Source organism: Corvus cornix, chromosome 8, assembly GCF_000738735.6.
Source record: "Corvus cornix cornix isolate S_Up_H32 chromosome 8, ASM73873v5, whole genome shotgun sequence".
Classification (NCBI taxonomy): Eukaryota; Metazoa; Chordata; class Aves; order Passeriformes; family Corvidae; genus Corvus; species Corvus cornix.
In genome coordinates, this window is record NC_046338.1 from 29716385 (window position 1) to 29740960 (window position 24576).

At 43.7% G+C, this 24576-nt stretch overlaps 1 protein-coding gene and 1 non-coding gene across 8 annotated transcripts in view; one reads left to right on the plus strand and one right to left on the minus strand.

The window, feature by feature from the left end:
• CCDC180 (coiled-coil domain containing 180) overlaps positions 1–13887 on the plus strand; it is a 28312-nt gene extending 14425 nt beyond the window's left edge. For 6 of the 7 annotated variants that reach the window (XM_039556201.1, XM_019290062.3, XM_019290060.3 and 3 more), the window contains 18 exons: positions 559–739; positions 1246–1392; positions 1662–1806; positions 2021–2137; positions 2558–2656; positions 3595–3708; positions 4385–4623; positions 5364–5407; positions 6204–6297; positions 7307–7381; positions 8279–8345; positions 8540–8684; positions 9027–9187; positions 9976–10113; positions 11105–11216; positions 11457–11562; positions 12092–12230; positions 13649–13887. In XM_039556201.1, the coding sequence (XP_039412135.1) occupies positions 559–739; positions 1246–1392; positions 1662–1806; positions 2021–2137; positions 2558–2656; positions 3595–3708; positions 4385–4623; positions 5364–5407; positions 6204–6297; positions 7307–7381; positions 8279–8345; positions 8540–8684; positions 9027–9187; positions 9976–10113; positions 11105–11216; positions 11457–11562; positions 12092–12230; positions 13649–13780 (2255 nt within the window). In that variant the 3' untranslated portion in view covers positions 13781–13887. The remainder of the gene's footprint in view (positions 1–558; positions 740–1245; positions 1393–1661; positions 1807–2020; positions 2138–2557; positions 2657–3594; positions 3709–4384; positions 4624–5363; positions 5408–6203; positions 6298–7306; positions 7382–8278; positions 8346–8539; positions 8685–9026; positions 9188–9975; positions 10114–11104; positions 11217–11456; positions 11563–12091; positions 12231–13648) is intronic. The other variant, XM_039556203.1, reaches the window with a different exon arrangement.
• A 9361-nt stretch (positions 13888–23248) lies between these two features.
• On the minus strand, positions 23249–23436 carry LOC120410422. Its single transcript, XR_005602554.1, has one exon. It is a non-coding gene; the product is annotated as a U2 spliceosomal RNA (small nuclear RNA).
• Between the last annotated feature and the right edge of the window lie 1140 nt (positions 23437–24576).

The following is a 24576-nucleotide window of genomic DNA, read 5'->3' on the forward strand; positions in this document are numbered from 1 at the left end:
ACAGGTTTGTTGGTCTCTAACACATAAGCTAAAAAATTATTTTGGGGAACAGGCAAATAATTTTTCAATTTCCCTTTTCCTGCAAAGAGGACAGGTGCTTCTTTTGGCAGCTTTCTTGAGGTGATTGGCTGGCTCTTGATTTATCCAGCTATCATTCCAGAAGGGAGACCAAAACTGATTTTTTTGTTTCCCTCACAAAACCAGGAAAAGTGTATTTTCTGTTAAAAAATATAACCTTTAGTTTTGTTACAAGACTGAGAACAGAGAGATAATGGAGATGTCAGCAATAATAAAGGAAATAGAGGAAAAAGAATGCTTAGAGCAAACAAGAGACATTTGTGGTTTGAATGGGTTAGGAGCTGTTAAGGATATATGCCTTACACAGAAGAAAAGTCAAAGAAACCAAATTGAATGTATTTAATTTGTATGTTTTAGCTACTGTGAGGTCTGGCTTTGTTTATTTTGCTGCTGCTGCTGATCACAGGTTGACTGGGCATTGTGATAGTTCACAGTAAAACAGGGAATAACGTCCCTGGTGTAAACTTCTTTTCTTCTCAGCGGAACTGGCGCTTCACAAAGAGCGTCTTGAGTGCCACTGTGCAGTGCTGGGAGAAGGCTTGAAAAAGGAGAAGGCTGAATTTCTCAAATTCTCCGACCAGCTAAATAACCTCAACACAAACTTTCATTCCCGAGTCCAGAACTTGGAGCATGACTTCCTCCACGCTCCTGTGACTGAGCAGTAAGTGTGCCACTGCTGATGCTGTCAATCTCCATAGTTAAATACTCCTGATTGCTGCCTGAGATGTTTATGGTCTACATTCTGAACCTGGTTTATATGTCATTGCTCTTCAGTGAAGACTACTTCATACAACTTGAAAACATGTAAAGAATTTCATTCTCTTTCCCTGAAGAAATTAAAATCAAGATTGAACACATGGAAATTTCATCTCCTTTCAAAGCGCTGGCAGTCTTTAAGTAGAAAAGATGTTTCATCTGTTTAGGTTTTATCCAGTTTACTGAACGTGCACAGTAATATCAGCTGACTAATTGGTTTTGAAGAAGAGTGCTCAATAGTACTTTCTGTGGGTTCATCCAAACTGTCCCAGCTCAGGGTGTTGCTTTGAGAGTCATAAATCACTTCTGAGTCCTCACATTTTTTCATGTCTTTACAGCCAGCAGTTGCCAAATCATCATGTGTGTTCCTCTTCAGACATGCTTTCCCTGTCTTTTATTATTTGCTGTTAGGTCAGCTTCTTCCAGCAACATTCTGCAATCAGAACTCCACAACCATTTGGAATCAATCAGGGTTACTGTGAGAAGTTACCAGCACCACTTGGAGGCAGCTCTAGGAAAATTAAGGAATTTGAATGTGGGTTTTCTCAAAAGTTGCAGGTATATAGATTTCATGGAAGTGTTGTTTATAAATGGTGACCTGTTTCTGGGAATCAGTGTTTGTTGCCTAGGCAGAACAGTAAAAGTAAAGTTTGTTTTGTTATTCATCTAGCTTCCTATTTAAAAAAAGAAATTTATCTTGTTAAACCACAATTACGATACTGTTTTCATCACATTTGTGTTGATACATATGTTTCAGGGCTGTTTAGCTAAAATCATCTTGGAGAAAAAAATGACTCATGGCCAGTTGCTTTTATGTTTGCTTTCAGATTATTTTCAGAGGCAGGTGACTTTTCTTCTGAGGAGGTAAATGTTTTCACCAAGTGTCTTCAGAAAGAAAGTAAGCAAATTGACTCCTTTGAAAGTTCAATCAAGACAGATGTGAAGCAAATAGAATCGAGCTGCTTGGAGCAGGTAGGCAGAATTCCATTATTTCAAATGATGTTTTCTATTGACATATTTGATGTGATTTGCACTCAGCCTGCTTTCAGAATAGAACACTGTTAAGACTGTTCTGTTTGGCAATTGCATGATGGAAAAAATTAGTAGAAATGGCAAGTTCTATCATTTAAGTTTTAAAAAGTGGAAAATTGTCTAGTCCTGTCTCTTGTTTCTGACATTCTTGAAGGCTACTGAACTTACCAAGAAGTACGGAAAAAAGTTTGCTTCTCTCTCTCTGAGTCAAGCCTTTATGGAGAAGGTCCATCAGTCTTTGAGACAGCTACGACAGCAAATCAAATTAGAGGTACAAACAGAAACATCAGAACTTTGCTTAAATTCATTATAATTATTTTCTTTCGTACCACTGAGGAGATTTTGGCTGAATTTGGAGTGGACAAATACTAAGTGATTTTTTTACATTAGTTTAAAACCTCTTTTCTGTCACTATCAGCTGTAAAGTGTATTTTTAATACTGCTGCAGCTGTGCTGGAGCGCTATGGCCTTGCAGCACACTGAGTATGTACATCTGAATTCACCAGTGTTTTTGTGTGGTGCAGCAAGTGACATGAAGCATTGCTTTTGTGAATTACTGTTTTAGCTTCTCCTCTTGAGTACCAGGGATTTTTAACCAGCTTTTATCAGTGGTTCTAATGGTTTGAAAGTGGAGCCTCTGAAACTCCTGTGAATGGGGACTTTACTTCTCCAGTATTTCCTTCTGCTTTAGGTAGCAAATTCCAATTTGCAGTCAGTCACATTAAAGTCTTACCTGGAAAAGCTCCAGAGGAAGAGAGATGCATATGTTCATTCTACTGCAGATAAAGAAGTAAGTTCTAATCAGCATGAAATGGTATCTAATTTGACTTGTTATTAGTTGTTATTGTTATTCATTTGCCTCACTGTGCATGTTTGTATAAACTAGTATTTTTGAGGAAGACTTACATTTCCTTATATTTGGGGCTGGGCAGGAACACAGAATTTTTTCTCGGAAAGGTCCTTGTCCTGGATTCAGCTGGGATAGAGTTAATTTCTTCTCAGTAGCTGTTCCAGCGTTGTGTGTTGGATTCACAATGAGAATGGTGTTGGTAACACAGTTTTTGCTAAGTTGTGTTTATCCTAAGTCAAGGACTTGTTTTCCCCTGTCTCCTGCTCTGCCACTGAGGAGGTTCACAAAGGAGACTGGGAGGGAGCACAGCTGAGACAGGTGACCCAAACTGCCCAAAGGGATGTTCCACCCCGTGGAAGATCCTGTCCAGTCTATAAACTGGGGGAGTTGTCTGGAAGGGCCAGTCTGGGTTCAGGAAGGGTGGACTGGCATCAGTCAGCAGGTGGTGAGCAATGGTATTGTGCATCACTTCTTTTTCACTTCTTATTATCACTATTGTTATTATTATTTACCATTATCATTGTATTGTAATTTACTCTGAATTATTAAACTGTTCTTGTCTCAACATACAAATTATCCTTTGATTCTCCTCCCCATTCCACCAGAGCAAGGAGGGAGAGGAGGAGGGTTGAGCTGTGTGGTGCTTAATTCCCAGCTGCATTTAAAACCCCAGCAGTCCTTTTTGGAGAGTCAGTACCTGTTTTCCTGTTTGTCAAACCAAAACCTCAGCCTCTTACACAATCTCATTGCTTCCATGTATGTGTACATAAACTGGTGACAGAACAGAGGCAAATAATGTTGTTTGCAAGAGTCAGCACGTTTGAAAAGGTTAGAATAGTTAGTTCAGTAAATACCATTTGTGTTACCATATCTTTCAGGCTTTAACTTCTGAAGAGTTGTATGATTTTGCCAGAGAGGTGTTGAAAGAGCTGAAAAAGAGGAGCCAGTATCTTGACTGCTTCTTAGTAAAAGCAATGATCCCACGTGCCCCCGTAAGATAACATTCACATTCTCTGTATTTTATTTAATATTGAGAGAATTTTCATGTGTACATGTTCTAATTGCTTTTCAGAATCTGTGCTTTGAATTTGCAATTGGAAAAAGGATCTGCATTATGCCGAGATGTCCAAGACACTGTAACATTAGGACAGCCTTTTTAAGAGGCTGAGTAAATCACCAAGTTTACAAAATGCTAAAGATACATGGCATTGCAATGAGTTGCTCAGTTCTTCATAAGAGTTTGTTTTTAAGGTGTAGCACTTATTCAGAGATAGATATTTCACAGGTTTCTTTAAATAATTAAAAAAAAAAAAAATCCCAAATGTGTCCTGAAGGGACTTTGTTTTTATCAAACAGGTTGTGTTTTCTTTCCTCCCTTTTCTGACAAGTCTGTCTTTATTTTGTAATCTCAGTGGATCATCATTTTAAGATTATATCCTTAAATACTGTTTATGATGATTATGGAAACCTACTGTTAACTGCTTTGAAGTGTTTGAGAGCTGTATAGCTGTAACAACATTGCTATTAGAACGACAAAAAATTTATTTCAGCCTGTGAAGCAAGATATTGTCTGTTTAGAAAATCTGCTTTGGTAGTCACTCCTACATGGAATGCTTTCACCTACTGCCTGCTACGGTCTGCAGGACTTCATTTTTCTTCCCATTTCAGGAGGACTTCACCACTCTTGGCACAGATGGGACATTGCAAGAGGACTTCACCACTCTTGACAGGGATGGGATGTTACAAGATTCCATTGCTCCTGCCATTCAAAAAGAGAGTCTCAGAGATGAGAGCAAAAGGATGGTGATGGGACTGGATCCTGACAAATTCCCTTTGTTAAATCCAAGCAGAATGGGTACATCAGTACTTGATGATTTGGCAGTAACTGTTATCAGAAAATTAGCAGGGTAAGTACTTTGCCTAAAGGTATTTCTCTGTCCCTTGTGGGGTTTTTGTATTTTCTTTGCTACATATCCACTTCTCTCCATAAGGCTCGTGATAACACTATAAGGGGCTTCACTACAGTATTTTTAAAATTTGTATTCCAGAAGCATATAAAGGTTCTCCTGAATTCATAGTTTGTAGCTTACCTTGTATGCCCAGAACTATTGAATAGACTGTTCATAGGTAATATTACTACATATTTTCTGCTCAGTTTAACTTTAAAAATCAGTCTAGCTGAGACTGCTTTCTTTTTAAAAGCAAGATTTCTCAAAGCCCAAAATACCCCTTTGTGAGTAATAAGTGACATCTAGTATACAATGATAAATTTTAGGTATTTAATTTTTGTTTTCTAGAGCCTTATTTTAGTTGGAAGGTGATTACCTGCTACGTAGGCGACTAAATATACAAAGTGTAAAATGAAGAGAATGACAAATGTTTGATTTGCAAATACTGTCTTAATGCAGTTTTGTTTGTAGAAATTCCAAAATTCCAGTCAAACAGTCGGTTAGTCCCATGAAATTACTTCTATATACACGGTCAGTTGTAAAAGTAACCCTATCTGTTAAATATGATCTCAGAAATATAACTCACTTAGCACATGATAGGGATAGAGAACTTGCCTAGTTTGCTATATAATACAGTATAGAATATAAGATAACAGGATATTCAGTAGTTATTAGCTTTTTTTTTTTTTTTTTTTCAGGTTTGACCCATTAAAAAAATCCCAAGACCTAAATCAGGGGAGAGGTGTGCCTGTATTTCTTCTAATATTTTCTTTTCATCTAAATTGTAGTTTCTGGCATTTTACTGCACAGCTCTAGCATGTTCCAGGCCAGTGGCTTCTATGCTAGGAACTCAGGGATGGTTGTGCTTCCCAGCTCTTTTCCTGGACATCTTTACTTACACTAAGATGATTTTGGGCTCCTAAAGCAAGGAAAGCCACAGAATAAGATCATAATGTTATAAAGAGTACGTGTGTTTGTGATAGCAAAAGGGAAATGGGGTCGAGAAAAGAAGTAGAGCAGAAATCATGAAACACATAGGGGATCAGGGATCCTTCTCACAGTGTATGATGTAAGATGAGCATAGAGGTAACTCCAGATGCTCCCTGCCCCAGGTGTTCCCATTTCCTCGTCTTTCTTCCACAGACCTTGACTCCTCCAGCCATTTCCAAAGCTATCCTCAATCTCTTCCACATTTGCAAGTCCCCATGACCACCAATGCTATGAATGTAGCCCATTCATTCTCCTTACTCACCTGCCTCCAATTTGCTTTAAATCTCCTCCCATCTACCATGTATTTTCTGTGACATTCCTGTGACTCGTGCCCCTGCACATAACCTTTATTGATGTTGCCACTTCTGGGTTACTTCAGGCCTGTCTGACAGGAATGTTTGTTCCTGTAGTCATCCCCTACGTATTGTAAGGAAACATTATAGAAATAAGAATACAAAATATATATACACACTTAAAAAGCACTTTAGTTGGTATCTATGCAATATTCTTCTTCTTTCCTTGTTAACTATAAGCAATTCTTCCCCCAGCAAAAAAGAAGAAGGTATCCAATGCACATTCTCAGAAGTCTGCAGTTCAGATCAGGAAGAAATCATCTTGTGATGAAACAAAGCCAAAAAAAAGGTAAGACCCCCTAAAAGGAGGAATTCCACTTAAAATATTCCTATGCAGGAATTTACCTAAGCTTTGTCTGTTCATTGGAAGATTCTTACTGCTTATTTGTATTAGCCTTCTTTCATCTACTGCTATTCATTTGGAATCTCTTACCTGTTTATGTCCACATTGTCAGCTTTGTGGGGTTTTTTTCCCCAGATTTTGACTGGAAAAATACTATTCTTCTTCTCTCTCATCTGCTGCTGTTTTGTATTTTGAAGTTGTTGCAATATAGACTAAGCCTTAAATCAATGTGACTTAATTTTCAGGTGTGTCTAAATAGTTTGTCTTCAGCTTAGCCCACAGATGGATGAAATGAGCTACTGTAATAGTGAAAACAACAGAAAAGTTTTGAAAACTGAGAGTTTAGAAGAGAATTCCAAGAATCTTTTCTCCATCAAAATACTATATTTATATTGTCATGGTTTGGGAATGGTATTCCCCAATTTTGTGCTTGTACTGAAACACTCCAAACCATGCGATGCTTGCTCACTCCCCTTTCCCTGCAGCAGCTGGAGAGGCAAATTGGAGGCACAAAAGGTGAAGATAAAGGTTGAGATAAGAACAATTTACTAGAAACAGCAATGAGATAAGAAAACAAACCCTAACAGCAGCAGTGTTATTAGCAAAGGTACAAGAGAGGCAAGTGGCTCACATGTGAGTGCTCACCACGAGGAAACCCCTGACTTACCCCACTGCCACCACATTCCCCAACAGCTGGGACCCTTCCACCCACTTCCAAAATGAGGAGAGGTGGTAGAGAACAACCTCCAGGTCCTGGCCATACCCCCTCCTGGCTACTGCAGGAATTAACCCTCTCCTGGCCAGAACCAGGACACATAGAGTACTAGTTCTAGAGTTACATTTTTTCGAATTTTTCTTCCCTTTCATGCCTGTCATATGACTGACAAGCTCAAATCATCAGCCAGGGAAGGAAAACACTCGTGGATAGTTTCAAATCAATGTTTTTCCTTTCTAGTGAAAAAAAAGGCAGAAAATCTCTTTCCATGGAAGAGAGATCCCAGCTATTTGGAAAGAAGTCTATAAAGTCTAAGTGAGTCTTATCTTTCCAGAACAAGAAGTTAATCTATAAAAACCCTCTATGTATGTATGTACACATGTATGTATCCATCTATTGTGACCTATAGAGTTCACCACTGAATTTGGAGGTATTCAGCCTTGATATTTATAGGTCAAAGTGCTTACAGCACAGTTCTTCTTTGCAGCATAACAACAGTGAAGATAGAAGTCATCTGGTTCATTCTGTCTAATGTCTGGAGTCTTACTGGAGCCCATTTTGTACATTTACAAGAAGTGGGTGGGGAATGTAAAATAGCTTTTCTTTCAATTATTTTCACATCTAAGAAGACCAGTACATTTTACACCTTCATTCTTGTGCTCAGTGTTCTATTAATAGAAATAAACAAGGAACAAACAGGTTCCATTCCCCTTCTCTAAGAAAATTATCATACTGTTTCTTGATTTGTGCATCTACACTCTATAGAACTGAGATATTTTTTACATGCCACACAAAACTGTTCAAATTAATGCCTAAGATGTTTAAGCATTTGGGGATTTTATTCCATATTGTGTTTCAAAATAATTCCAGTAAGCAGCTAGACGCACCTTCAGATATTTTTGCTTTATCTAAAATACATGGTAAGCTCTTTGGGCACAGGAATTTGGCTAAGATTGGTTTTTTGTGACAGTGATCTGGCAGTGCTCTCCAGTGAGCAATTACAATAGCTCCTTGTCCTGGCTGCATCTGAAGAGAATCTGTGTTAATATGGGGGAAGGTTTTTAGGCATTTTGGTTATTGCTTTGTGTATGCTCTAAAAAATATACTAAAATTAGCCTGAGCAAAATACTTGAAAAACAGTGAATATTGCCAATGTGATCATTTAACAGCGTGATAACATTTTTAATTTTTTAACATTTTTGTGGTTTTCAGTACTTTTAAGGGGACTGTTATGCATATTCTCTGGAGGGGTAACAACACCTTGCTCTCCCTTGGTGAGGTAAGGAAATGTCATGTTCTTCAGTCACTTCTGCTTTCATAGGTTAATCCTGTGTCAGAGAAATAATTTGATTCTTTCAATGTTTGGCAGACTGTCCAAAAATTTTCCTTTCTTCTCCTGTTGTTATATACCTAGATGTGACGTGTTTAAATGTGTTAGCGACCTTTTTTCTGGTTTATCTTTCCCTTCTGCAGGAGTTCTATGGAGGAAAGAAGAATCTTCAGATGAGAATGCCTGAAGATCTGCCAGAGACATTTGAACATTGGGCAGAAATGCTCAGACTGAAACTATTGGCATACCAAAGGCAGACAGATGATTACTACAATTTCTGTCTTGGAGGTAAATCCATTCAGTTAAGACTTTCATTTTCTTGTGTATGTAATTTTTCAGTATGTCAGCTGAAAATTGCAGTGACCAAGAATTATGTCATTGTCATTGAAAAACTGCAGTTGTCTTTACTGGAAATTGAGGCAATATTATCTTTTATGTATTATCAGCTATAAAAAGTGTAGCAGAAGGGTACTCGACTAAGTTAGAAGACCTGTACAAAGTCACATCTTTGAGCAAGTGTATATTTCTCAAAGCATTGCACCTAGAAATAGGAATGTCAGGGACAGAATTTCTGTGAGAGAAAATTCCAGGCTCTTTGTGTCATATACACACCCTATCTTTTCCAAAAAGAATTTCGGGATCAGCTGACGTGGTTTGAGGAGGAGCTCTCTTCTGTTTCCCAACTGGTTGTGGAAAGTCTTTTAAAAGAACATGAGCAGAAACTCAGCTCTTTTACTGCTTATATTCAGCATCTCTTCAGCAGACAGCTGAAGGAGTGGGAGGATGTGAAGGTATGTATCATGGACATACTGGAATGCTTTTAGTGTAACCAATGCTAAATGCATCAGATTGATGAAATTTTATTGCTCTCATTCTCACTGTTTGCTTCATCACTCTCTGCTGAGCTGGCCACATATGTAGTTTCTGTGTTTGCAGTTAGTCTGCTTAGTTCTCCTGGAAGCTTTGTATTTTGTGGAACTCAGTCCCTTCTCTCCCGGCTTCCAGCACTGGGCTGCCCCTTTCTAATCTCCTCAGCTCTGCCTGTTATCTTACACTTGGATTGTCAACTCTGTAAGGGCTCTGACCTTGTGCTAGGGCCAGACAGCTCCTACTGTATGGGTGCACTCCTTTGTAAGAACTGTGATGTAGAGATAATGAAATGCTGCTGTTTACTATCATTCATAAAAGAGGCATATTTTGTCAAGTAATATCAGAACTGAGAATAGAATCGTAATGGAGATCATGCAGAAAATGCTAGTGTCTTGAGATTCTGTCTGAGTATTAAAAATCAGGTTAAAATTGTAGTTATAGAGATACAAAAAACACCTTACTTATCACGTGGTAGAAGAGATGATTATTAGTTGGAAAAAAATCCCAGAGTGAGACCAGAGGCCAGCAGAGAGGCAATTTGGTGCATGTTGCACTGCAAAGCTTTTATCCAGACTGCCAAGATGTAACTCCATTTTCCTTGTCTTTCTGAATACCTTTATAGAAAATGTTTGTGGTTTACTTCTTCCTTTTTATGACTCACAGTACATTCTTTACTGAAGGCATTTCTTTCTTATGTACTTGCTTAAAGACTGTGCACCAGAGAAAACTACATTACTCCCTGGGACATCCAGATAACTCCTTTCAGCTGGAGGCTTTGTGCCAAGAGGAAATAAAAAGGCAAAAAGATCAAACTGATGGTGTTCACCTCAACACAAAGATGCTGCAGGTAATTGCAAAGCCCTTGCTTAAATGTGAACTTAAAAGTTGGAAAGGAGGGTGTATTTTGGATACATTTTTCCTCCCCATCCAAAGGAAACTTGAAAATTTTTTCAGTTTTAAGCAATCCTGTTCATATATTGCTAAACTTTCTAATAGTGTATTGTCAGCATTAGATCAATACAGATGTAAATACATCTGCACACATACTATGGGTGCTTAGATACATTGTGGAACTTACTGATATTTTGTATCATTCATAGAACCTACTGACTATGAGCATAATAATGGTGGCTAGGAGTATTGGCTGTGGTGGTCATATCCTATGGTTAGCTCTCTTACTTCCAGACAACAGATGTCTGGAAGGGCTTCTTCTCTGTGCATAATTGACACTTTTCTACACAAGATTAACAACTGAAATAAGCTGAATTTACAGAAGAAATTCAGGAATCAAAATCCTTTTTCCCCTCCACCCCCTGGGTTTATTGAAGGTTGGTTCCCCAGCTTTAAAGCTCTTTGTTTACTTCTCTCAGGCCACTGACTCCGAATTCTACACTGCCTGCAGAGTACACGTATTTTTAATTCCCAAGCAGTGTCACCTTCTACTCCTAGCTCTGCATACAGACACAGAAACACAAATACCGTGTTTTAGAATAACACCTGGGCTAAGCACTTCCACCCAAAGTACCTGAATTCCAAAATGATCTTCTCTTTGGATAGAAGCTGGTTTTATCACATTTAACCCAAATATGTAACTACTAGGTACCTATACACAAACCTGTACAGTTTTTTTGAACTTTAGATAATCAGGCCGTGTTAAGAATACTGCAGAGACACTTTGAGACCCTTTTATGTGCAACTCTGAGCCTTATGTCTGTTATCTGCAGCTGCTGCAGAATTTCAGGGTTGGATATTTGTGTAGTCTTTCGGAGCCAAGTTAAAAGGAGAGGAGATCAAATTATCAAAGGATAATTTGTCACTTGTCTCCAATGTCCCAACAGGATTGTGCTGCTGAGTGTGCTCAGAGCTTTTTTTCTGCACTGGCTGCCCTCACTGAAAAGCTCCTCTTGGAACTAGATGAAACCATCACTGTTGATGACATACAAGTAGCAGGTAAGAAAAGAAGAGATTGCTTGTTCAGGCCTCCTCTTCCTTCTCAAAGATTGCAGCAGTCTGTCCCTAGGATGAGGAGGCTTTGATATGCTACAGTATTTTAAATTAAAAGATTTCTGTAATAAAGCACGCAAAGCGATTTCTTGAGAGTGGAGAGCATCGAGCTGCACCGTTAATCCAAACAGTTGTATTCCTGACATTGTTTTGTTTCTGCTGAGCATATCTTCTATTACCTCCCAGAAACTGAAATACCTAGAGAGAAGATGTCGACTTTAATCCATCCTAAACAAGCTGGACTTCCTCTAGGAACCTCTGAAGTTCCACAGTTACTCAAACGAGGAAGGAGGTAGTATTTGGAGATACTGAACACTGTTCTGTCTAATTTCTCTGCTCTAAACTGATAACAGGCCCTGTCCTCATAGTTTTTTGCTGCACTTGTTGAAACTGCTGCTCATCATTAGTAATGTCATTGAACTAGTTATGGGGTAATTTGAGTGAATAATGATTTTAAAGAAAGAATAGCAATGGATCCAAATAAAAGTGAATTACATACAGTACTGTAAAACAGTACCATGTCATTGCTCTGGCTATGCCCCTTGCCTGTCACTAGTTATCAGTTCAGTACATTCAGATCTATGAATAGTCTGTGTATTGTCATTCAGAAGAAATGAATTCTGTGCTGTGGAGAGATCCTGATGCTTTAAAAGAAAAGGTGGTTGTACTAAACAAGTTTTTAGGGTAAACCTTTTGTGGAGAAAAAAAAATAACATTGATCTTTGGCACCTTAGTAAAAGTAATGTGAATTAGTGTGATCTGTTCCCTTTTCTAACATTTTTCTCATGTGTTGGTTGGTTGGTTGGTTTGGTTTTTTATAGGAGTTGGCCAGGAATACCTGAGACTATTCTTCCTGACGCTCCAGACTATACTCTTTGCAGAGGAACTGCATCAGTTCCAACTGCTAAGACTACCCTGGGCCATCTAGCAGTGGTGGACGCAAGACAAGCTGCATATAAGGTGTGTCTGTGGGGAAGGACTCTGGAGTGGGCTGCTGCTGTTGTGGGTTTGGTTTTTTAAGAAGATGGTTATAGAATCTTAGTTATTTGTGTAAGTTTTTAATGTACACAGTGCTTTCAGGTCTTAGAGCCGTATTATCCATGTGCAGAAATCCTTTCTCATGTCCATTTCTTTGTGATGCTGTCAGAAGCAGACAGGGTTGGTTTCTCAGGGAGTCTTCTTATTCAGAGACATGACAGAGGGGAACTGTTTCAGCAGAGAAGCGTGGATGGTGTCAGAAACAGGACACTGCTTTTTGGCAGCATCATAGTTCCAAAAGCAGCTGTGCCTCAGTGCCATTCCAGTCCTGCTTGTTTTCACTCACCTTTCTTTCTGAGGCCTACAGTTTCAGCCTTAGATCACAAAAGCTGGTTTCCCCACAAAAGATGAAGGGCTAGAAAATACTTCATACCTATCTTATATCCGGAAAAATCACAGATGCCTGTTTCCACCATAAAAATGATCACTCTTTCTTCACTGAGTCTGTTAAAAGAATGCAGACAACTCCAAGCCTCTGAATCACACAGACAATTGTTTTCAAAACAGCAGCGCTCAGTAGTTAGGATAATATTTTTATGTTAAATCACTTAGAAATGTGTTTCTGCATCTGACCTGGAAGTAATCATATCCCCACTGAACTAAATTAACTTTTTAAATAGGGGACTAGGATAAAATACACTGTCAACGATGGCAAATGCCATCAGAACTATCGATTTGCCTGCGTGTTTTATGTATCTAGTTCTGGTGCCCAAGAACCTGGTTACAGCACAGATTTGAAGGGAATGTGATTGTTTGGAAACAAATGGTTTAATACAAATGGTTGGATAAAAGGATTGGATACAGGACGCATGCCACAGGAATATTTTCCTGCATGTATGTTGCATTAAAAATACAGTACTTTATGTTTTGGAGCATGGACTCTGGAACAATATTAAAATGCCTTCAGGTTTTTATGGTAGTCTACAAGTTTCTGTCTAGAGGAAATAACTTTTTAGCAGCTTTGTAATAGTTCAGTTCATACTCATGAGTTAAGAAGCTCCAGCAAGAGCGTGAGTGCATCCTGTGTTCGAGATGCATACTTGGGTCTTGAGAGAAGGCAACTCCCTAATCTTAGGGAGTTCCATTAGAAACTAATGGAAGTGAGATGAAGACCTTGCATTTTAGTAAAATATAAATATTACTGGTAATTTAATTTCAGAAGTCTTTAAAAGGAACACAGCTAATAGTTAATTATTCATAGAGTTCTATTGTCAAAGGCAAGAAATAAGTGGCCTCTATGTGGTCTTCTGACACAATGGACCTGGACCTGGATTTAGGCAAATAAAATTACATTTCGTCACTACCAATTTTGTCCTTAGTTGTTGGGATTTCTTATACAGAAATACAAATGTAAACTCGAGCAGATGTTTGCCCAGATCAAGGAAGAAAGTGCAGCTCAGCTGCGGGCAATTCAGCGCTGGAATGATTGGTGGGAAGAATCCGTCCGGAAGATAAAGCTACTCTACGTCTGAGATCAGCCAAATTCTGCTGAGCTTTGTTGGTGTAAATTGACATGTTTGTATGAATGTCACTGATGTTTTTCTTTTATCTTACTAATCTGTTGCACTGAAAGAAGCTACTTTTGGCCTTTTTGTTTGTTTTGCCACGTTACCACTCTTGTTTCCTCATACACAGTCTTAAGACTGCTACTATACTCATCTTTACAATTTAGTAACCACCTGGTGCAGCTTACAGAATCATCTGTTACCATTTGCATGTGTTTGTGCACATGAACCCTCTGTGCAAGGGCACTTAATGTGTATTTATTAGCAGAGTTTACAGGATTTTGTTGCAATTTTGTCCCTGTGAGCTGGTTTGGTCTGAAAACTCTCCAAGGTGTGGGTGAGAACTATCCTAACTAAGCACCCTTGTACAACGTCCCTGTGCCCAAGCACCTCTGCACAGAGACCTCTGATTGGAGATGACCAGCCTGAAAAAAAGTACATTTTATGTTGTCTTGGTTCAACAAGCTTTGCCTTGCCTACCCTTCCCATCCCTTCCCTTGCCTCTCCTACTTCTCCCTTGTGTTGCCTACCCTTGCCTACCACTTTCTTTAATTGCCATGCCTGCCTGCTCCTCCCTTGCCTTGCCTTATCTACCCCTCTCTTGCCTTTTCTTCCCCAGCCCTCCTTTGCCTTGCCCCTCTATTACCCCTTGCTCTCCTTGCCAAGCTTTGCTCCTCCCTTGCCCCTCTCTTTCCCCTCCCTTTTCCTGTTTCCTGCCTATATTGACTTGCCCTTCCTATGCCACTCCCTTGCCTGGCCTTGCCTTCCCTCACCTTGCCTTTCTTTACTGTGCCCCTCTGACTTACCTCTCCTTGCCTTTCCTTGCCTCCATCTTGCCCCTCCCTTGCCTTGCCCCTCTTGTGTTTTCTCTCCACTGCATTGCCTTGCTTTTCCTTGCCCATCCCTTGCTTTGCATTTGCTTTCCCTCCTTTGCCCATCCATTGCCTTGCCCTCCCTTGTCTCACCTTGTCTATCACTCCCTTGCCATCCCTTGCAATCCCTTGCATACCACCCCTTGCTTTGCCTTCCCTACTCCTCCCTACCCTTGCCCCTCCCTTGCCTTGCATTCACTTTCCTTTCTTTGTCCCTCCCATGCTCCACCCTTGCCTTACTCCACTTTCCCTTCCCTTGCCTTTCCTTGCCCCTCCCCTGCCCCTTCTTTGCCTGGCTTTGCCTTTACCCTCCTTTGCCTTACCTACCCCTCTCTTGCCTTACCTTCCCCTCCACTGCCCTTTTTTGCCTAGCCCTCCCTTGCCTTGCTGTCATTTTTCTTTCACTGCCCATCCCTTGCCTTGCCCCTCTCTTGCCTTGCCTTGCCTTTCTTTGCCTCTCCCTTGCCCCTTCTTTCCCCTCTGCTGCCTTGCCTTCCTTGCCCCCTCCATTACCCTGCCTTTGCTTTCCTTCCTTTGCCTGTCCCTTGCCTTGCCAACCCCCTCCCTTTACTTTGTCTTGCCTTAACTTGGTCTTGCCTTTCCCCTCCTTGCCTTTCGTTTCCTCTCTTGCATGCCCTTGCCTTGTTTTGCCCCTCCCTTGTTTGGCTTTGCCTTACCTTACCTTGCCCTCCATGGCATTGCTCCTTCCTGTCCTTCCCTTGCCCCTTCTTTGCCTTATCCCTTCTTGCCTTGCCTTTCCCTTGCCTTGCCTTGTTTTGACTTGGTCCTTGTCGTGGGTTTAGGTTTCTCAGTGCATTTCTTCCCATTGTTACCAGGGAGATGCTGGAAGGGGGAGGAAGTTGCTTTCTGGGTGGACAGTCAGTGATCAGGACACAAAAGGAAGTGGCAGATGGCCCTGGCATTCCAGTGGAGCAGTTTTGGGGTTGGGGAGTTTTGGCTGGGGAATGGGCTTTTCTGCTTGGGGTTTCTCAGGAGTTGCGGCTGGGTGCTGTGAAAGGTCTGGCCCGAGACTTGGCTGCGGGTGGGTCCTTCCCTTCGCTGGGGATCCAGAGCAGTTGCGTGGTGTGCTGCCTGGAGCCGCGCAGTCTCGGCCAGATCTCTTTCTGCACAGTAGCTCAGCACCGTGATCGAGCCCTGGCTGCCTCCCCCAGCTTGTGCCTGCTGCTGTTGGCAGTGCCAAGACCAGCCGCCGCCCGTGTGAGTGTGCAGGAGGAGCAGTTTTCTCCCTTCCCTCCCTGTGCCGGCTGCGAGAGCATCCCTGCCGCTCCTGCTGCACCGGAGCCGCCGGCAGGAGCCACTGCAGCCTCTGCTTCCCGAAGTGTGCCAGCACCCCTGCCGGCTGTAGGCATGACTACACCAAAGGGGAAAAACAGGCTTTAGCCGGTGGGACATTCCTGTTACTGTCTTCTTGTTATGTTGGGGTTTTTTTGTAGTAAAGAACTGTTACTCTTTTTCCTATATTTTTTCCTGGGCGCACCATAATTTTGAAGTTACAATAATTTGGAAGGAGGGGTCTTCTTTCCATTCCAGGAGGGTTCCCACCTTCCTTGGAGTGCATTTGTCTTTTAAACTAAGACACTTCTCCCTTGCCTTTTCTTTCGCATTGCTTTGCTTTTCCTTGCCCTTGCCTTTCCTTGCACACCACTCCCTTGCCTTGCCTTCCCTACTCCTCTCTTACCTTGCCTTGCTTCTCCCTTGCCTCTTCGTTGCCTTGCCTTTGCCCTCCCTTGCCCATCCCATTCCCTTCCCTTGGCTGGCTTTGTTTTGCCTTGCTTTACCTTGCCCCTCCAGTGTGTTGCCCCTCCTTTGCCTTATCCCTCCCTTGCCTTGCCCACCCTTTCCCTTGCTTTGCCACTCCTTTGCCTTGCCTTGTTTTGCTTACCCCTCCCTTACCTGGCTGTGAACTGCCCAATGTTCCATTGCTTTGCCTTGCTTGTCCCTCCCTTGCCTTGCCTACCCCTCCATGTCTTTGCTCTGATTTCACTTACCTGTCCTGCCATTGCCTTGCCTGCCTTTCCCTTACCTTGCCTTGAACTGCCTAATCATCTCTTGCATTTCCTTGTCCCCCTGCCCTTTCCTTGCTGCCCTACCTGTCCCCTACCCCCCCTTGCTTTGCTTTGCCTTTCCTCTGCCCCTCCCTTTACCCTTTCTTGCTTTGCCCCTCCCTTGCCCCTCTCTTTTCTCCTGCTTTCCCCTTTCTTTGCATTGACTTGCCCCTTCTATGCTCCTCCTTTGCCTCTTCCTTTCCTGTCCCTTGCTTGGCTTTTCCTTGCCTTGCCCTTCCCTTCCCTTGCATTGCCTTCCCTTACCCCGTTTTTCCCTCTAATGCTTTGTCCCTTCCGTATCTTGCCCCTCCCTTGCCTTGCCCCTTCCTTATCTTGCCCTTGCCTTGCCTGACCCTTCATTTCTTTGCCTACCCCATCCTTTCCTTGCCTTACCTACATGTCCCTTACCTTGCCTTGCCTATGCCTATGCTTCCCTTGATTTTCAGCAAGGAAATGCAAGGGAGAGGCAGGAAAGGAAAGTGAAGACAATGCAGGGGTAGGCAAGGCAATACAGGAGAGGTGTTGGCAAGGCAAGGCAGGGGAAGGCTCCACTACCTCCTAGGGCAGCCCATTCCAATATCTAATCAACCTTTCTGAGAAGAATTTCTCCCTAATGAATAACCTAAGCCTCCCCTGGCACAGTTTAAAACTACGTCCCCTTGTCCTATCCCTGCTTGCTTGGGAGCAGAGCCCAACCCCCACCTGGCCACACCCTGCTGCCAGGGAGAGCATTAAGGTCACCCCTGCGCCTCCTCCAGACTAAACAACCCCAGCTCACTCAGCCACTCTTTGTAAGACCTACACTCCAGACCCTTCATGAGTTTCATTGCCCTTCCCTGGACATGCTCCAGCCCCTCAAGCCAGCACAGGGGACAGTCACTGCCCTGGGGCTGTGCCCACACCGTGGCTGGCACAGTCCAGGGGCCACTGGCCTCTTGCCCACCTGGGCACACCTGGACTCCTGTCCAGCCTCTGTCACCAGCACCCCCAGGGCCTTTCCTGACAGGCACTGTCCAGTCACTGCCCCAGCCTGGAGCTACAGGGGGTTACTGTGGACAAAGCGTAGGGATCTGGCACTTGGCCTTGCTGACCCTCAGACCATTGGTGTTGGCCCATCCATCCAGCCTGTCTGGGTCCCTCTGCAGGGCTGTCTTAGGGTGGTTTTCTATTCCCTGATCATCTGCTCTATGCCCAGAAATGGTTGCTGTAGCTTTAAGGTGGGTTCAGGGCAGGGGGAAGCCTTGGGGGTCTTGGATGGGCTTTATTCAAAGCCTCACTCCCCAGGCATCTGTCCTGCCATGTGGACTGGGTTCCTTTTTTTGCTCAGCTAGCTTGGGTTTTGTTAGCTTAGGCAAGAAGTTGTTTTTTTTCCCTTTCCCTGGCCTTGGAAACTGCAACAGCAGTCCTTCAGCAGCTTTTTTCCTGAACTGGACGTTTGGTTTTGGTCTGAGATCAGAGAGGATAATTGATGGGAGACGAATCAGCCAGGGACCGGCAGGAAGGTGAGGGGCCGCTCCCTCCTGGCCCCAGACCTCGGAAAAGCTGAGTGAACAAGAGAAAGGACACCAAATGCACCAGCTTCAGCTGCTGTGAAGGGGGGACCCACGCCAGAGATTCACCAGGTTCTCATCTGTTTTGCCCAAGCTGCTGCATGAACCCTTTGGGGTTTTTTCCCTTCCCTGAAACAGAAGCTGGTGCCATTCTTTTTCTCCCCACCACGTTGTGGCTGTTGAGGGTTTTCTTTTTCTCTCCCTGGCATTTTGAGGTTTTTTTTGTTCCAGTGGGGGGGGGGGGGGGGGGGGGGGGGGGGGGGGGAAGGGGGGATAAGGCCTGACAATTCAATATCTAACATTTATTCTTTTTTTTGTTTTGCTGTGTCATGTGGGCACTCTGTTTTTCAATAAATGGGATTTTTTTCACTTTCATCCACTAGTATTAATCTCTTATTGGTAGAAAGGGATTGTTGGAACCCTTTTTCATTAGAGGAAACACTCATTCCAGAGTGGTTTTCTTCTAAACTTGTCTCTAAACCAAGACAAGTCCATAACAAAGAAGGCGAAACCAGTGCTAAACTAGGGAGGAGGAAAAGAGGGATAGACACTCTGGCCAGTGACACCTCCCTCACCTCTTTCCTTCACCACCACCTGCTAAAGCCTTTTTTACAGCTGCAAAAACAACCTGAAGCCTTGTCTTGGAGTGATTTATGATGACAGTCTATTCCATGATCCTCTGCTTTATGCCCAAAAATGGTTGCTGTTATCTTTAAGGCCTGGGACTGGGTGTGTGTGAGGCTGGGGAGGGGGGAGCTTTGGGCTTTTTGGCGGGCATTTTTGAAGCCTCATTGCCCAGGTGTTCCATGGTGCTGTGTGGCTTGGTTTTGCTTGGCTAGCTTGGTTTTCTTGGCCCAGGCAAAAAGCTTTTCCCTGGCATGGAGAAGCTGCAGTAGCAATCTTTCAGCTGCCTTGAGGAGAACTGAACAGCCGCTGGTCTGAGACTGGAGGAGCAGGACCAGCAGGAGTAGAGTCACCCATTCCAGCCCCAAGCTTCAAGAAGCTGAGCTGGGGAGTGAAAGCACACCAAGCAGCTCCAGCCCAGATGCTTCGTCTGCCCTGGAGAGGAGGTCGATGCCAGAGAGCCATCAGGTTTTTGCCTCCTCCTGGAACTCCTACATGGAAGCTCCACTTCCCTCAGCGCAAAAGCCAGCACCACCTCTCCCACCCTACGTGTCAGGAAGGGGTATTTCTTCAATGTTTGCCCCATTCTCTGGGCATTCTTGAGTCTTTGTTCCTGTGCCTGTGTGGGGTGGGGGGTGAGTTCTGCGAGCAGTCTGTTGTTAATAAACTGTTGGTTTTGTTTTCTTTTCACTTTCCTTTGTTAGTATTCATTTTCCACTGGTGGAGGGGAATTGTTAAAACCCTTTAGAGGAGACTACTCATCGCAGAGTGTCTTCTCTTAAATGTGTCTCAAAACTGAGACAAGCCTCCAGGAGTCAAGATGCCACCACCTTGGGGGAAACACCGCCTGCTTGTGCACTCCTGGAATGAGCAAGCATGAATGTACCAGAGCCATGCGTGAGCTGCAGGAACCACACACTGTGTCTGCATTCCGGAAGGCAACTGACTGCATTCCAGCTAAGCTGTCAGCCCCGAGACCAGAAAACACAGATAAAGCCACTTCAAGCAGCAGAGAAAAAGAAAAGGCAAGAACTGCTTCACCTTCCCCCCCCGCCCCTTTCCCATCTTGCTGGAAATGCAGCAGGTGGTAAACTATCCTATGCTTTTAAAGTAATCTTAGCTTTTTCCAGCTTTTCTCTATTTTTCCCTTTCCTTCTTTTTGCCCCTTTTACAGTTAGTAAAGTGAAAATATCAGATTTTTTTTTCTTATCAACATATAACTTTGAATTTTAATCTTGTTTCGGGGAATATTTGAACCTGAAGTCCTTTCTGTAATTCACAGAGAGCTCTTTTTGTTGTAACAATGTCACATGAGACAATTGGTTCCGTGAGGTTCTGAGGTGTCACAATGGACCCTTCGTCACATGAGGCCTAATAGTGTCGCAAAGGATCCTTGGTTACACGGTGCCCATCTGTGTCAAAATGGCCCCTTGGTTCCGTGAGACTCCTCTGAGTCACAATGGCCCCTTGATTCCATGAGCCTCCCTTGTGTCACGGTGGTTCCTGTGAAGCCTTGGATGGACCAGTGGACCCTTGGTTACATGACACAGTGTCACAATCGACCCTTGGGTAGATGGGGCTCTGCTGTTTAACAAAGAACCCTTGCTTCCATGAGGAGCGTCGGCGTCACAGTAGACCCTTGGTTACGCTGTGTCACAAGGGATCCCCAGTTCCATGAGTTTCCACAGTGTCACAGTGACCCTTTGGTTCCAGGAGAGTCTGCCGTGTCATAGTGGTCTCCTGGGTTCCATGAGGTTCCAAAATGTCACAATGGGCCTTTGGTTCCATGAGGCCCCACTGTGTCACAATGGACACTTAGTTTCATGAGATCCCACAGTATCACAATGGTCCTTATGGTTCCACAGTGACACAATGGTTCCGTGAGGCTCCATAGTGTCACAATTGACTCTGTGGTTCCGCAGTGTCACAACAGACAGTTAGTTATGAGAGGCCCCTCTGTGTCACAATGGACCCTGGTTCCCTTAGGCTCCTCAGGATCACAATGGTCTCCTTGGTTCCCTGAGGCTCTGTAGTCTCACAATGGCCCCTTGGTTCCATGAGCTCCCGCTGTGTCATGGTAGACCCTTGGTTTCATTAAGTTATTTAGTGTCACAATGGTCTCCTTGTTTCTGCAGTGTCACAAGGAACTTTCATTTCTCTGAGTCTCCAAATTCTCACAATAGACTCCTTGGTTCTCCAGAATCACAATTGACCCTTGGTTATATGGTGTCCCTCTGTGTCACAATGGAGCATTGATCCATGAGGCCCTGCAGAGTCACAATGGACCCTTGGATACACGGGGTGCTGCTGTGTCACAATGGCCCTTTGGTTTTATGAGGCCCCTCAGTACCACCATAGACCTTTGGTTTCATTAGTTTCTTTAGTGTCACAGTGGTCTCCTTCATTCTGCTGTGTCACAAGGGACCTTCAGTTCCATGAGTTTCCCAAGTGTCACAATGGACCCTTGGTTCCATTAGGTCCCGCTGCGTCACAATCGAGCCTTGGTTCCATGAGGTTCCACAGTTTCACATTGGACCCTTGGTTAAATAGACCTCTCTGAGTCTCAATGGACCCTTGGATTTCTGGAATTCCTTAGTGTCACAATGGAGCCTTGGTTCCGTGAGGCTCCTCAGGATCACAATGGTCTCCTTGGTTCCAGAGTGTCACAATGGACCCTTGCTTCCATGAGGCTCCATAGTGTCATAATTGACTCTGGTTCCACAGTGTCACAATGGACAGTTAGCTACAAGAGGTCTCTCTGTGTCACAATGGACCCTGGGTTCCCTTCGGCTCCTCAGGATCACAATGGTCTCCTTGGTTCCAGAGTGTCACAATCGACCCTGGGTTCCCTTCGGCTCCTCAGGATCACAATGGTCTCCTTGGTTCCAGAGTGTCACAATGGACCCTGGGTTCCCTTAGGCTCCTCAGGATCACAATGGTCTCCTTGGTTCCAGAGTATCACAATGGACCCTGGGTTCCCTGATGCTCCAGTGTGTCACAATAGACATTTGATTCATGAGGTTCTGCAGTGTCACAATGGTCTCTTTTGTTCCACAGTATCACTTGGTTCTTCAGTGTCACAATGGCTCCTTGGTGCCATGTGGCCCCGTAATGTCACAATGGACACATGGTACCATGAGATTCCGCAGTGTCACAATTGTCTCCTTGGTTCTACAGTGTCACAACAGACCCTGGGTTCCATACAGCGCCATGGTGTCACAATGGACACTTGGTTCCATGAGGTTCCGTAGTGTAACAGTGGTCTCCTTGGTTCCACATTTCACAATGGGCTCACGGTTCCATGAGGCCCCATAGCGTCACAATACACCGTTGGTTCCATGAGGTTCCGCAGTGTCACAATGGACCCTTGGTTCCATGTGGCTCCACAGTGTAAGAACAGATTCCTTGGTTCTGCAGTGCCACAAAGGACCCTTGGTTAGACAGTGCCCCTCTGTGTCACATTGGTTCCATGAGGTCCCGTAGTGCCACGCTGCCTTTGTTCCATCACAAATCCCTTTGATCCATGAGGTTCTGCTGTGTCATAGTAGATCCTTCGTTTTGTTAGGTTATTTAGTGTCTCAATGGTCTCCTTTTTTTCACAGTCCTCCTGGTTCCATGAGGTTCTGCAGTTTCAAAACGGTCTTCTTGGTTTCACAATGTCACAATGGCGTCCTTTGTTTCATAGCGTCACAATGGTCTCCTTGGTTCCAAAATGTCAGAATGGACCCCTGGCTGGTTCCATGATTTAGCAGTTTCACACAGGACTCCTTGTTTCTATGATGACCTTCAGGGTCACAACTGCCCCTTGGTTCCATGAGTCCCCAGAGTGTTAACAATGGTGTCCTTGGTTCCGCAGTGTCCCAGCGGCCCCTTGGTTCCATGAGCAGGTGGATCGGAGCTCCTGCACTCTTAGGAGCTGGAGGAGAGGCCACAGGGACACCGTGCAGACAGTCCCATCACCCCTTCTGTCCCCATGGCAAGCCCAGCCCCACACCTGTTTGTGTCCCTGCCACACACTTGGCATGTAACCCCCCACGTCCTTACATGTGCAGGTGACCACGTCCAGTGCCACGAGCGGCAGCAGGGCTGGTCCCTGGGGGACCCCTGGGGCAGGAGGCTGGGAGGGATTCGTTCCCCACATGCTGTAGCTCCCTGTGCCAGGCAGGACTGACACCGTCTCCAAAGCGAGTACCCCCGGGCCCAGCCAGGGCCCTGCCACACTGCAGCTCCCTGCAAACCATGGTGATGGCTTTGAGGCCAAAACCCAAGTCACAGAAAGTTTTCCACTATTGATGTCTATATTTGATCAAGAAATGTCCCGTTGTGGGGTGCCCCTTTCCCACAGTCACTGCAATACCAGGGACCATACATGGACTGTGCAGAGCAAGCTCTGGATCCAACTCCCACACGCAAAAAACCATAGAATATTAAAGTTTCTCATTGAGGACATCTCAGATATTTAACTGCTAAAACCCGATCCTACATTTCCTCTCAGCCAACAGGCCACAGCCCCACAAACACAGTGAAAAACCCCACAACCCCTCACGCACCTCATACCCACCCCTGTGCCTTCCTGACCCCCTCTCACACTGCCTCCCCTGCTTGTCCCACACCTCCCACCCACACTGCATTTTTTGGATTTGGACTGTTTTCTCTTCCCCTGTAAACCATCTGTTACAGCTGACATTGTGGAGAAGAACAAAGCAAACACCAGGAGACTTTGGTTTTCCTCATGTGGCTTAGGAACTGTTTCCTTGCCCACCTGAGAGCAAGTCCTTCCCCAACAGTCTTTCCTGTAAGCTTTCTGTTGGCACTCTTTATGGCTCCTTGATAGTTTTAGCTCATAGTGTATGTTAATCTTTCTGGGGTTTTCCCTACATATTACAACAATCACCTTGTTGTGGATTTTAATAATTTAACATAGATTTTTCTGTTTCAAAAGGTGCAAGCCATAGAAACATTTTCATTTAGTCGGACTCCTCCCTTCCTTTCTTGCTTTCTCACTGCAGCGGCCTGGTTGCAGCCTTGGTGTGGATTCTCTGGGAAATGAAAAACTTTCCAGAGTGTGCTTTTCCTTAATTTGCTACAGTGGGGTTTGACATTCAAATGGCAACTTTGGTGTAACTTGTTTTCTTCAAGTCCATTGCTCTGATTTTCTCTCCATCCCTTCTGAAGAGTCATTAACTTAATGACCACTATCACCTGTATAATCTCCCAAATCTTTTCAGAGTAGATACCATGCTGTTTCAAGTATTATCACCAATTCTATGGTTTGGATGATTTTATTCAAATTAAGGCACCATGTACTTTATCTTTTTCATTTTTGGGTTGCTACCATGGGTCTTTGCTGTGAGACTGTTCTTTTCCTTTTTGCCATTATCCAAATACTGTCACTTGTTCTGTACCTTATGTCTCTTTTTTCCTACCTAGGCTTCCCGAACAAACTCTCTATTTCCAATAACCAGTTATGACCATTTATTCATAATTCTGGTCAGGAATATAATGACTTTCAGTTCCTCCTCTTTATTACCCACATTGATACACCAGTGTGCAGTGCCTGGGTACAGTGCCAGGGACACTTTGTAATTATTATTCCTCTATTCAGTAAAATAATTTTTCTCCTCTCCCTGAATTCTTCTGCTTTCTGTATG